We start from the raw sequence: 13,942 nt of genomic DNA, 5'->3' as shown, positions 1-13,942 counted from the left end.
CGTGAACGTTACGCACGTAAGCTGGAACCTGGTGAAATAGAGTCTAAGAATGTTACCTGAACATGTTGGTGTTCACTCTAGTCTTGTCACCAAGCTAGCGGTTTCTTCTGATTCACTTCATGACGAATAACAGGAAGCCGCTGAAGGAATGACTGTTGATGAGAAGGGCTCGAACAGTGGAACAGAACCCATAACCTCTGATTTCCGCTTGGCGATGCTAGGAGTTACATCGTGCTAGCTACACTCCCATCAATGCATCAAGCCATGCCAGAAAACCACCGGTACACGCACACACCTTCAACACATTATCTTTAAAATATTGCCGGTGACCCGCACTCCATGCAGGGATATAACACAGGCTCGAGTCCGATTTAGGACGGGCAATGTAGGCCTGGCCCAGGCCCACAAAAGGAAGGCTTTACCCGCCCCAGCCCGTGGGCATGATCGGGATGGGGATAGGGATGTGAATGGACATAGTGAAAGCGAAACAAAGCAATTACGGTGCAAATACGTTGTTTTATATATGAATGTGACGAGCCTCGTTTGAAAGGCTCCAACAGCTGGTCAAACGGATGTTTTTTTATGTCAGAGTACTTCCTAGAGGATTTTCGGGGAATACATAAACCACAATATGAAAGCGTAAATCGATAAATGAATAAGAGGAATTGCAGAGTTAGCGAGCATTACTTTGATTGATTTTACATTCAAAGGTGCTAGCCTGGAGCTCTACAATGAGGTGACTTGAAATGTGTTTAAGGGCGGCTTTGATGACGTAGCGAACAAAGCAAATTGTTGTCTTATTCCGAGTGTCGAAGGCACGCTAGTATAAACTAGGCTTGCACTTTTGTGCCTTTCGACGATGAGTAGCGGCCGTTACGTGGACATGAGGATTTGCGCTTCAATGTGATGAAGACTAAAAACAAAAGGAGACTATTAGGATAAAACCACGTTTCTACTGCGTGCGTTATTGATCCGAAATACGCTGACGAAATCAGTAGCGACACCGAAATACGCGACTCTCGAAGCATACACTTCCTCCCGGACTTTCGCGAAGACCCGGAGCGGAGTACCCCTGCGAGCCAAAAGCAGAAATCTGAACGTTTTCGTACACATCGCGAAAAGCCGTCAGGCACAGAGAAGACACAGAAGCCCCCTAATATTCCGTATCGCCATGCTGTGTCCTGCGCCTTCTCAAGATCAAAGAAGTTGAATACGAAGTGCTCCTGGTATGGTCGCACGCTGATGGATGAGCGTCCACTTGAAAACCGCACTAATATTAGCCGAGGCCATCCTTATCCTGGAGGATATACATGAAGCGATTATTCACCATCCCTTCAAATATTTTTCGGGGGTTCCTTGTAAGTAGAATCGGTCTGCGTTGCTACGTTCCAATGTGATTGGAGTTGTCTCTGGGTTGCCCAGAGTACGCTAAAGGATTCAAGGAGAAAACGTTAAACGATCTGGGCCTTGGAGAGCTCACTTTCGAAGAGGATAATACTCAAAATAGCTTTGTCATGGTAAATGTTATATGTTTTCGTAACGTTAAATGCTATATGTCGTCGTTGCCGTCAACGGTAGTTCAGCTGTGTCGTTTATCTTGAGAAATTCCCTCCTGTAATGAGCGGAATCTGAACTGCTCGCCAAGTGAGTTTGCCTGTTATTCCAAATTCCACTGACTGCCATCGACGTGTAAAAGAGAGATGGAGAGGCCATTATATTGTCCTCCTATTTTCCTCGACCCATCCCACACTTCTGTGGGAAGTGTCTTGGAATTTGAGGGACAAACGAAATTTCTCTAGGACGTTTGCTCTGCTTTTCAGTTTGACCGTCTAGCCTTGACGCATGCTTTATAGGATGCGAGATGTGATTCTATTTGGTACCTCCGAAGAATACCCCAAACTCGTTTTCGTTTCCTTCGAGTCTTTTTCTTCTCACTCGTCCGCCAAGGTTGACGGCGCTTGGAGAGGGGACAAGAAAGGTGCCCGATGAACTTGACTGCTGCACTGATAATGGTGTCTGTTATATGTGTCTGTCTGGACTTGTCGTTTACTCGACATCCTAGCCTTGGGAAGAGGACGCTGAGAGACCGGGTTCCGTTGAAAAAAAAAACACCAGTTTGTCTGGGATAGTTTAAACCGAGGTCGACGGGTAGCTAGCTAACCTTAATTGCAGAGCTTGAGTAAACAAGTAAAAGAAACACAACATCTAAGGCTGGGGGAGCGTTTCCTCAAGTTAAAGGTCGACAAACGAAGAGAAAGACAAGACAAGAGGCGAAGAAGTAGACGTAGTCCTACAGCTGGCTGACCTTTTCAGTGACTTCCTTCTTTCATCAGTAATTTCTTAGGCACCTGAGGCTTTGTGTGCATTTTTTCTTTGTATGTGTTCCAACCTCAGAACATCAATTCCCATCATGTTCAACAGATGCCGCTGCGTCGATCCCGTCGTATGAATGTGTGTATGAGTGAAAAAACATGTAAGAGTGAAAGTGGGGATGAGTGAGAGAGTGGTTGGTTTTCCCCTTCAGATGACGCACCCCTCAAAGCCGCTGGGAAGGTGTATTAGCTTAGCTCAATTGGTAAGAGCACTGGACCGGTAATCCAGAAGGTGTGGGCTCTAGTCCTACAGCTGGCTAACCTTTTCAGTGACTTCTTTCTTTCATCACTAGTGCTAGATGTGCTGCGTTTGCATCATTTCCGCACTTCCGCCATCAACAGCATTTCTAGGATCACTTTCTCTCACATCTTACCCATCAAATTTGTCATCAAGGGCCATAAGCCTAATCATGGTCTACGTATAATTGTCTACGAAACTAATACGTTGCAAAAGATTACTCTGGTTGCAGAGTGAATTAATTATCTGAATTGCGTCTACCTTCCCCACTTTCCGAGTTTGCCCAACTCTGAAGTACTACGCTGATATCACAAAGAGTGCGTTTGACCTCGTTAGACATGCAAGACAGAAAAGAAAGAAACACGTAAGAAAGAAAAAAAAAAGCCTAGGTAGACTTCTAGCCTTCTAGGTAGCCTACTGCTTCTGATGAGGCTAATGGCGAATTCTGCTGGTCGTCTTAGTGCACTTTGCGTGGCTGCGCGGTGCCAGTGTCGGCTGGGAATAGAAAACCCAATGCACTTCTGAACCTCCCGTCCTTTGTGCCGGCAACGCTACCATCAACACGGACCGTCGGCTACGCGCGGGTAGTATGGATGCTTGCGAAAACGAGGAGGTCTAGCGCTTGCTACTGTGCTAGTGCAGCAGTGAAATTCAGTAAATTTTGCAGTGGTTCTGGAACTGTACAGTAGTCACTCAATTTGGTGTATCAGAGGTCTTCCTTCCGAATGCTGGTTCTCAGTACCACGACCTACTCTATACTAGAGACCTGGACAGCTGGCGCTCCCCTATGGGAGAGACGGGTCATGGGTTAGTTACGTTAGTGACCGCTGCAAGCGCCACATAGCATTATTGGGGAGAGGGAATCACCCTTGCCACCGTCTTTAGTCTGCTAGGGATACACAGGCTGTTGCTAAGCCCGTTGCTAAGCACGCGCAATTCTCTCTCTCATGCTGCTTCGTCGTTGTCAACACAGCCTACCATGCATCGCCGCGGTTTCGACAAAGTCACGTGGTAACAAATAGTGCGAGCTAGCGCCAAATCCCATAGCCAAGCGGCGATTGTCAGAACTACTACCCCGGTACTGGGAGCATTGCGGACGTCCAGGTCTCTAGTATAGTAGTAGGTCGTGCTCAGTACACCCACTTTTCACTAACCGGAAACTACGCGGTAAAAAATATACGCCTGCCATTTTTTTTAACAAAAAGTTTCAAGCGTTGGTTGCGGGGAGGCCGTAGGCAGCCAGCCAGTGTCAACTATGTGGCACTCCAAACAGAACAATATAGCTTGTATATATATATATATATGAAGAAAAATAGCATACGCTCTTTGGCTGCACGTTGAACATATGTTTATAAGTCCCAAACGTCGCCACACCAGCATTGGACAGCTGTTTCTGCCTTATTGGGCCTTCATCAGCAATGCGTACACTGAGAAAAATTTCTCCGTTGTTTCAACGGGGAAATGCCGGAAATTAATAACCCAGGGCCCCCGTTGAATAATACGGGATCCCTGTTAAAAATGATGAGTACGGTGTTCGTAAGTATTACGGCAAAACCCGTTGCTTTGACGAAAGCATCTGTTTTCACTTAATAACAGGGATCTGTTAATATAACAGAACCTGACTGCCATTTTACGTGCAACACGTATTGTATTCATACGGGGCCAGACCGGCCCAGTGGCATTACGGATGCCAGTTTTGCCTTCAGAACAGGGCGTAATATTTGATATAGTTGAGGTCTGACCGTGTGGAAGGTACTGAAACAAGGAAGCAGGAGCAAGGATGTTCTGTGAAAGTCAACAAAATTACGTTTATTCAATAATGCTTACAATGTTTATCCACAACACAGTCCCTTTCGGTCCACCGGTGCTGTATCTTCCAGCGCTGGGGAAGGATCCACCTAAGGATAAATGAGCTGTGTGAGCAACAGTCTTGACTCAAGCAAAAGTCACATTTTAGGGAAATAAGTGAAATTACTAGACCCTGGAATTCTAAGCAAATGCCTTTTTTTTCCCACATCCCATCGTGCCTTCTTAGTGTACAAGCACGAAATAGGAAACAGGCATCCCAGTAACATTGATTCTATATTGCCTATAAATGCCTATTTCTCAGTTTGTGCATAAAACAGCAATTATGGTGTGAAAAATGCCCAAAATGACATTTCTGGGCAAGAAAACAAGATACGTCTAGCATGTAATGTGAAAGTCATGGTGAAAATGGTCAGGGATCGGAACCAATATTTTTTCTGTCAGGGTCAGGCACACACACATACTAATTCGATTTGGGGCGATTCTGCGAAGCCGCCTTCGTCTTGTGCATGCTCTGATGATGTTTTTTTTTTGGAGTTCTCTGGTCTCAACACAGTGGAACCCATCGCATGTTGCCCGACAGCTGCTGTTCAAGATGGTTCTTGTGGTTGTTTTGCAGTTTCATACCTTCGTGGTGATCTTGGAATATGGCTATACGCATGCTGTAGTGCACTGCAACTGAAATGGCTATATGCGCTATGCGAAAACTGGTGAATCGTATGCTGGAGCTTGACTTCTTCTGCAGTGTGTGTGTGTAGTTTCTATAGCATGTACTTCCGTATTGAGACCACTAAAACGCATGTGAAGGAGTTTATTTCATAAACAACAGTTCACGGAAAGCTTTTTAGTTGATTTTTTAGTTGATTGTTTTTTAATAATAAAATTCACGGGTAGCATTAGTAATGACGGCAACAGTTCACACCAGTCTTTTTAGTTGAATGGTTTCTTTAAATAAAATTCACGGGTAGCCTTACTGGTGATGGCAACAACAACAGTAGTAATAATAACAGTTGGCTGTGACTAATAATGATAAAAAAAGGATCGCAGGGGGTCGAACCCACGCTGTAAGAGCATCAGCGCTTCCGCACACATACATCCTACCACTCGTTATGGTTATTATATGGGTTATAATTTTCGGCTTCTTTTGTGGATTGTCATATAAACATGTACACTTACGTTTTCATCAGTTCACCCAAACACCCAGCTGTTGGCCTCATAGCGTTTTATGTCTTCTACGAAAGACAGCACCTTTTGGATCACTGCTCCTGGTCCATGACGCTTCTTTTTAAGCCTAGTTCCAAGTTCAGGGTTGATTTGAAGGAAGCACCTGTACAGAAGAGTTGCGTGTCTCAGGGTTGAGTACTTGCATTTGCATGAGTACGTGAGCAGCACTCTGAACTGCAATTGACAAACAGATGTGTTGCAAGGTGCTTGTTGTGACTTTAAGGGGTTGGGACAGTTCGCTAACACTATGTGAGATAAATGTGGATTATGAATCTCTAAAGTGAGTTAAAAGTAAGTTCTGTTTATTAACCCTACAAGTGCAACACAAAGAGAAAAAATCTGCTACAAGGTGGTGGTGGTGGTGAAAGGGCTCGCCGGTGTCAACCCCACATAGGTGGGCAACATCACGACTGGCGTCCGGGGGAATGTGCGTCCTGGGCAGACTTCTAAGGGAACTGTGTCGACATATGTTTGAAAGTGTCTGAGGAAAACCCAGGAAAAACCCCAGACAGCACAGTGGACACCAGGATTCAAACCCGGGTACCTCCCAGTCTCTGCTGCAGGACGCACCTTGTCCAATTGTAGGGCTTACGCGTGCAGTACAGCCAATGTGTAGCCATGTGTCTGACATCTGCTTTTTTTTAGCGTATCTTGGAAACTACAACACGACGAGCGAAAATGTTTTTACTCAACTGCTGCTCATTCATGATAAGTAGATGCAAAGCTGTGGAACTGTCCCAACCCCTTTAAGGTTCCCTCACAATAAGTAATGGCAAGAAAGAAAATGAAAAAATGCAGTATCAAGAAGCACTTGGAAATGCATTACGAAGTATTTGGGCTTCTTTATTTGAGCTTCTGGGGGATTGACCTATTCTACTATAACAATTTGACCTCTCATAATGGGTCATTCCATGCATAACATGTCAACCTTCTCAGCCACCTTGTACTCGGTAAAAAGAAAATGCGTTCGAAGTGTTTTGCCACAATATTTTGTCTCGTAAATTTTTTTTCTGCAATGTGGGCAATTTTAAAGCGACGGGGATTAACAGTAATGAACTGCTCAAACTGCACAACATTTGGTATTTTTTTACACTACAAAAATAATACACGGCCTTTATTAAAATCACTCTGATCATGTCACCCAATAGTCCTGAGGTCAGCTAAACTAATAGTATGTGTTTGTCAATGTGGTATGCATTTGTGCTAGCACATGGTCAGAAAAGTGGCTAAAATCGCCAAAACCTGCCTTTTTGGTCATATTCAGTCGTGATTTGCGTACTGAGGTGGCCCTACTAAGAATATTTGCTTGCACTATTCATTAGGTAAACTTAACGTCAACCGAATCACAAAAGTAGGTCAAAAAACCTTCCGTTTTGAGAGAGATGATTTTTTGAAGTTGAGTGCAGCTCCTTATTAGCACTTCCTTAGAACCTTGCACATTTGGATGAACTACTGAGTACCAATTTTATAGCTATGAGCACTCACCTCTGCAAAAAGTCAAGTGTAGCCTGGACCTGGGGGGGGTAGGCGATGTTGAAGACGAAGTAGATTGCCATAAGGCATGACAGAGCATCCGTGAACTCAGAGATACCAGACATTACAACTTGCTGGTCTGCTGCAATCAGGAAGTTCCTGCATCTGTACGGGCTTCCTGCAACCATTACAATATTACAGAGTTTCATAATAATCACTAGACAGTGTCCTGGACATTTGTTGGATCTGAAAGAAACTACATGACTCGCATGACTGGCTAAAAGAACACTAATTAGGATATTCCCTAGTGTACCCCTCCAAATGTTTGATGAAATCATACACAATTTCTTCCCAACGCCTACTAGACGTAAAGTATTATCGTGACATATGTAAATTTATTTATGTAAGGAGTTATGATCACTACTTCACCCTTACCTACGCAAACAATTAATGGTGTAGGAGGGAGCGCTGCTTCCTGGATCACCATGTCTGGCTGAAATATTAGAAAGTTCATAAACTTAATTAACTGCAAATGCTAAAACTAATGTGCTCTAGCTAGGAACACATATGACACCTAAAACTGACTACAGGTATTCCCGACGATTCCAATCCCTGGGCCATCGAAGCTAACTTTCACGGTGTGTGCATACATTTCAGTGGCACTTGAATTAAAATCACAGGGGAAACCCACACACCCTTGAAATGTTCATAAGGGCGTCTCGGTTGCCATTAATGCAAGTCTACTTCCGAATTTAAATGCTAGCTCGAGCAAGCACACGCAAAAGCTCCAGTAGAGTGTGCTTCTCAGTCAGTTTTCTTTCAACGTGGTCTTTATAAACAAGCTCCCTAATTCCAGACAGACACGGTTTGATGATCACATAGTGGTTCCTCAGCTTAAACTGGCTCAGGGAGGCATATCGCTTTCGTTCGGGTACAGCTGAGAAAGACAAGAACAAACAAACAAGCAAAAAAAAAAAAAAAAACGTGATCAGTGGTTGGGGTGGTACTGGACTCGTACCTTTTTTTCAATGCTGGTTTAAAGCAGCGCATCAGCCACATGCACCTCACCTCGTGTCAATGGGAACTCCCATACGTTTTTTCACATCGTTCTGTACCGCAAAAAAAATTTTCCTTTTGCATGAAACTCGTTTTGGACGAAAGCGTGTTCCAATTTCTAGGGAATGATGTTTTTTCATCTTTTTTGTCTCTGGCTTAGAAATCCACTCACACGAGAAAATATTGCTATTGCAATAGGAAAATTTCTAAGCTACAGATGAAAAACCGAAAAACATCATTTCCTAGAAATTGTATTATCTTTTGTTGAAAAGAAATTTCATGCAAGTCAAACAATTATTTGCAGCGGGGAACGATTTGAAAAATGCATAGCGATTCACATATACCCACGTATGGCCATATATTGTAGAAGCGTCAAGGGGTTATGCACTGCCTTAACCAGTGCTGCATGAAAGCCAGCTTACTATTCCATACACGGTTGTGTGCAAAAAGGTATGAAGCAAACGTTTCAGGTGAAAACCATTCATGACAAGAGGCGAAGTAATGAAATGATATACAGGTGGTACACCGATATTTTATGGTATTGCACTCTCGCGGTCGCCTGCTAAGCACAGAGTTCAAGGCATCTGGGAATATCAAAAACACCACCCAACCCAAGGCCACCAGCACACCGGTTCCCTTGAACATTTGCTTAGCAAGCTGCTGTAGCTATTTTCTACATAACAGCATAGCAAGAAAGAAAGGGAAAAGTTATCAATGTGCCTAAAACTCGCATAGAGTGAACAGAAAATTTGAACATTACCTTCAGCTCGACAATGAAGAACGTGGACTCTTCACGGAAGGTGGCCAGTGTTCCCTGCAGTACACCAACAGGGTCTCCATACCGTGTTCCAGTTTGACGAAATGACTCGCCCACGGCGTCAAGAACCTTTTGTATGTCCTCCTTGTTAACTGTTGCAAAATACTGTAGGATAACTTTCCCTTTCACGGACATAGCCTCAGTAATGTTTGCCTTGGCGTCAACTCCTGTCAGTCTCTTAAAGTGGTTCAGCAAACATGTTATAGTTAAGAGCCACGGCCATTTGTCCTGCACGTCTGAGACTGAGATGCCTTCATTTATATGCTGCCTCTGCAAATAGTATGTCTGGTCCATCAAAGCCGCTGCATCATTAAGACTAACACTCTCTCCCGAGAACATCTCCTCCAGTTCAAGCCTCTTCTCCTCTTGTGACTCCAGTGTTTCACCAGCTGGAATTGAGCAGCTCCATTCGATACAGCCATAGCTGTCACTAGCTGGGCGTTTTTTCTCTGATGGAGTCGTCACTCGTGGAGGTGCTGAGGACCCACGGTTCATGTTGTCCAATCTGTTTTCCAATTTAGCTCTAAGCGAGTCATAGCCTGATCCAACTATGGAACCACCTAATGTGTCAGATAACGATTCTGGGTATGCATCGACAATTTTCTTGGCAATCGTAGCAAGAGCTGCCCGACCTGGTTTTGAACATATGGTTTGGATATCAGCGCACACAGTTCTCACAAACTCTAGCAAAAGTTTCTTCTTTGGTCGCCTCTTCTCCTGCAAATCTTGCAGAAAATCTGCGTTTGCTCGTTGAAAGGGTATCACAAAAGCAGATGGCCAGTCCGGGGAGAGAGACTTTGGTGCTGTACTCGAGTCAACGTGCACAGACTGTGGTTCAGATGCAGAGATTTCAGGCACGCTCAACTGCACGGAGTCCTCAACTGAAAAAAGAAATATTAACAGTTGAAGCCTTCTAATTTGCTTGTAGATTGCAGGTCATGCAGCATGACGTTCTTCCCACTCGAAACTTACCGCTATTCCAAAGGTGCAGGAGCTTTCTGCATTGAATTGGGTTCAGCACACTTGACAGCTCGCTCTCTTTGACGTACGTTACATCAGATGGGCTGCGAACACCAATGTCCCACAAGCACGCATGAAGCTGCGAGGCCTTCTCCTCAGAAAGTCCTGGCAGGACCTCCTTCAGTCTGCTTATGATATTATGTGGGAGCTCGCTCATGCCGTAGATTTCATTCTGCATGAAACACAATTGTAAAGATACTAAAATGAAACCTAACTGAATTGCGAACATAGTGCATATCCTGCAGGTGTACTTGCTATCATCATGCTTGTCATTTGCTGTCCAAACTACTGACATGCAGTGCGACACTCAGAACACGAGCTATGCATAATTACATGACCACCTTCATGTAGTGCCTATCACTATATATATGAAGGTAGAAAATAAAATGAAAATACAGAAAAGAAACAAAAAAAAAAGGTAAAAGAAACAATTATGAAGCCACATGACAACTGCCATGAACTCAGAGCAGCTCCAAATCGCTATGATGCTGCAATAGTACCATAGGTCTGTGTGACACAACTTACGTAGCATGAGAGCAGTAGTCGAGTAGTCATCAAAGATGCTGTGCTTCAGTACGAGAACTTTGCGGTTAAGACAGCTGTACAAAGGAAGTGGGTAGTAATCTACGATATCAGTGATGTTGACGCACTGTACTGGAGTAGTGTCCGCAATGCCCTCAACTGCATAAATCCCCAGATCATCCAGGTAACTTGAGTGTGCCTCAGAAATTATCAAAAACAACGAAGTATCTTCACAGAGGGCTGCAGCCTCTAGTCTTGCAAATATCACAGTGCTTTCCTCTCTTCTCCAGGCGACGTAATATCCAGCAATATAACTTGTACCACGAAATTGCACTGCTCTGAACAGCTCAAAGGGTTGACAGAGCGTAGCCCTACATAACTGCACGTACTTCTCGGGGAATGATTGTTTTTCTGAAGCACTATTCGATGTGACAATGACTTCTGGAGGAAACATGGTCCCTGTTGAAAGGTAGCATTGTAGCAGCTCATGCTTCCTGGCCAATGTTAACGTTAAGTTGACAAAGTTGTTTGACACTCTGGCGACCTTCTTCGAGTATGAGTGTTTCGATTCAAATCTCATTGTCCAAAGCCAGATTAGGGGGCCATATTTAAGGATTAATTCTGGATAGTGCAACAAGAAGTGGTGTTTTGGTTTTAGCGTATAAGTCGGAAACAGTTCTGTAATAAGCTCAAGATAGAGCTCAATCAGCTCCTTCAAGTAAAGGATCTGGGTCAGTGAAATCTTGCGTGCAGAAACAAGATTAACGATGTCACGAAGGAGCAAGAAAAGCTTCCATACGGCATCTGTGGGGACAACGGCATCTGCCAGAAGAAGAGGCAAGAACCTCAACAAAGCCCAATTTTGCGCAGCATGACCTCCAAGTGTTTTGAGCCCTTCTTTAAGCGCTGGAGGCTTGTCAGCTCCATCGTGTCCTAGTAAGCGCAGTTTCTCCAGTCGAGAATTCAGCAGTCGCACCGAAAACCATCCTTTGCTTTGGAAGTACCTCAGGAAAAGAGAGGTGTCGTAGCTGACAACTCCTTCAAAGACGTCATGGCCAAGGCACGGTGGGAGACCACGGCAAACGTGGTATCCTGGTATCGTGTTGAAAATAGAATTCAACTTGATGCCTTTGTGGTTTGTTGACCCCTCGTTTGCCAAGTGACTGACACACTCAGTGTAGTTTTCTTCTGTACGGCTTTCACCACATGTGGTCGGACAGCTGTGGAACTCCTCTCTGGTTACTAAACAAAATCTGCAGAAGTACTCACAGCTGAACGATTCTAAAAATCCGCCGATCTGATGGGACCCGAGATTGTCTCCAAGAATGGAGGAAAGACTGAACGTGTAATGCATGCTGCCAATTGTCAGACCAGAAGCCACAAGCTGTTTTAGGTCTGTGACCAGTCGTCCAAACACCTTCTCTTGGCCAAATTTCTTCAGATTTTTCTCAGTACAGAAGAGGGCAAGCTGGAGCTGGTCCACTTTTGATCGGTTATGCTGCTTCAGATTTCCAAGCGTGAAGTAGACGCCCAAAACTTTGTGTTTTTGTTTTGCAGATCCGATGGGGTTTACGACTTCAAATGCATCTTGGTAGAACATTAGGTGTAGATCGCTTTTGGAACTGCATGCACCAGAGGCCTTGAAAAGACTGCCATCTGTGAAATCTGCAAAACTTTCGCTGGCTTCATTACTGACGTTAAAGTCCTTCAGCTGTGCAATCACAGAGGCATCACGAAGCAGGCGGGGCAATGTCAGAGTCAATGGCATATAATGAATAACTCCCTGTTCAGTACGACACACACTCTTCAGAGAAATTTCCACTGGTTCAAAGAACTGGAAATGCTCCTTAAAATATTTCGCTTGGAGATGCTGTGATGACAGCTCGCCACTTTCTCTGCACGATGCAAACGGCAGACTTTGCTCCAAATCCGAAAGAACTGCTTCTTTTACGCCATGTAAATCACTGCTGGTGCTATTTTCAAACCGATCGCTTACTTTTCTCTTTATCTCGTCCATTTTTATCTCGACAATAGATGCAACATCACTTAGTACCTTGGTCATCGTGGTAGACGGAACATGTAGCTTTGTGGTTGCCTGCAAAATCAGCCGCGCAATCAAATCAGCTTCTTTGATCTCCGTGACCATTCCTTCACTTGTGCTACGACTTGAACAACCTTCACTATCATCCATGCGGCCCATAAGCACATCTTCACAGGTGCTTAGATTTAAATGACATTCAACATCCTCACTATCATCAGTGCATACAGATGTAGAAGCCTCATCATCGGCAATGGCATGCTGTTTGGAATTTAAAGATCGAATCTTGCCGTGGTACCTGGTCATGTGAACTGACACTGCATTCCTTGATCTCATGGTGGGTTTGTCCTTGCATTCTGGGTAGGGGCATACAACATCTTGTCCATTTGATACATGTTCACGCAGATGCGACGAGACATTTTGCCTGCTACAGGGAATACCACAGAAGGGAGCACGGCATGGAAAGACGCTATCATCATTCTCGCAACGTTTATCGCCAGTGTGGCTTCTTTTGCAGTGATGGGAAAACGCAGAGTATGTCGAAAACGTAACCTGGCATCCTAGTTCGAAGCATGGGAACCGGTAGTTGTTAATGTTGATGTGGACTTTCTGGTGAGTAACGTAACTCGCCCGCGAAGAAAATGATGTTCCACACTGCCTGCAGCTGAACATCCTTCTGGAAAGAAGAAAGAAGCTTCGTAGAACTGCGATTCTGACGATAGCAGAAACCCGAAACCATCACGCCGCCTTTTGCGCGGGAAAGTGGACAGACGCAACACGGTGGTCGTAGCTATCTTGAACCGTGACAACTTGACAGTCAACTCGACTTAGTACCCAAGTCAAGGTACAACTGTAATCACAATGCTTTTCAGGTGACGGCATAGCTAAGCATGCTAAGCATAACTAAACATAGCAACGGTTTGGGCGAGACCACGTAACAAGATTTACACCTTGCAAACCACTTCTGCCTTAACACGAAACCGCTGACAAGTCTGGGACATGCTAGAAACGTGACAATCCTGCCCATGTAATAAAGAACGACAATCTTACTCACCATTCAACAAACAAACCGGTCGTCGATGTTGTTCACTGCACTCAGACTGACAGACGGCCCAGTGTTGCTGCGTTCCCCTTCTTTGGAGGCTGAAAACGCTCATGTGCTTGTGCGGGGCGCCCATAAATGCCCACACGGAACTTTTTAACGGGGAGGCCCCGTAAAATGACAAATACAGTTGTGGTCTGTAAAATTTTACCCCAACGGGTAGGGTAATCTGTCCGTTTTTGGGGGAAATTTTTTAGAGTGTAGGTAGGCGACGTTTGAGCGAGTGGCGTCGGAAGGTCACGTGGAACGTGATGTCCTCCCGTCAGGGCGAGTG

At 44.6% G+C, this 13,942-nt stretch overlaps 1 protein-coding gene across 6 annotated transcripts; it reads right to left on the bottom strand.

Moving 5' to 3' along the window:
• Positions 1 to 4,391: 4,391 nt before the first annotated feature.
• On the bottom strand, positions 4,392 to 13,701 carry LOC135366447 (uncharacterized). Of its 6 annotated transcripts, XM_064599151.1 has the most exons (8): positions 13,621 to 13,672; positions 13,119 to 13,242; positions 9,959 to 10,178; positions 8,930 to 9,867; positions 7,549 to 7,606; positions 7,126 to 7,291; positions 5,593 to 5,743; positions 4,392 to 4,508 (listed from the first exon to the last, which is right to left on the bottom strand). In XM_064599151.1, exons 2-7 carry the CDS (start codon positions 13,236 to 13,238, stop codon positions 5,605 to 5,607), a joined length of 1,641 nt encoding a protein of 546 aa, XP_064455221.1. In that variant the 5' UTR covers positions 13,239 to 13,242; positions 13,621 to 13,672; the 3' UTR covers positions 4,392 to 4,508; positions 5,593 to 5,604. The 6 variants fall into 6 exon arrangements, with proteins under 6 accessions (XP_064455221.1, XP_064455223.1, XP_064455222.1 ...); XM_064599153.1 differs by lacking the exon at positions 13,119 to 13,242 and having other exon boundaries at positions 13,621 to 13,701; XM_064599152.1 differs by lacking the exons at positions 13,119 to 13,242; positions 13,621 to 13,672 and adding an exon at positions 10,532 to 10,642.
• Positions 13,702 to 13,942: the final 241 nt, after the last annotated feature.

This window comes from Ornithodoros turicata, chromosome 8, assembly GCF_037126465.1.
Source record: "Ornithodoros turicata isolate Travis chromosome 8, ASM3712646v1, whole genome shotgun sequence".
Lineage (NCBI taxonomy): Eukaryota > Metazoa > Arthropoda > Arachnida > Ixodida > Argasidae > Ornithodoros > Ornithodoros turicata.
Note: the sequence above shows the minus strand (reverse complement) of the source record. Positions and strands in the feature narration are given on the sequence as shown.

Bases quoted from the DNA above. Each gene is read 5' to 3' on its own strand.
- LOC135366447 (XM_064599149.1), bottom strand. From the start codon at position 13,238: ATGTTCAGCTGCAGGCAGTGTGGAACATCATTTTCTTCGCGGGCGAGT.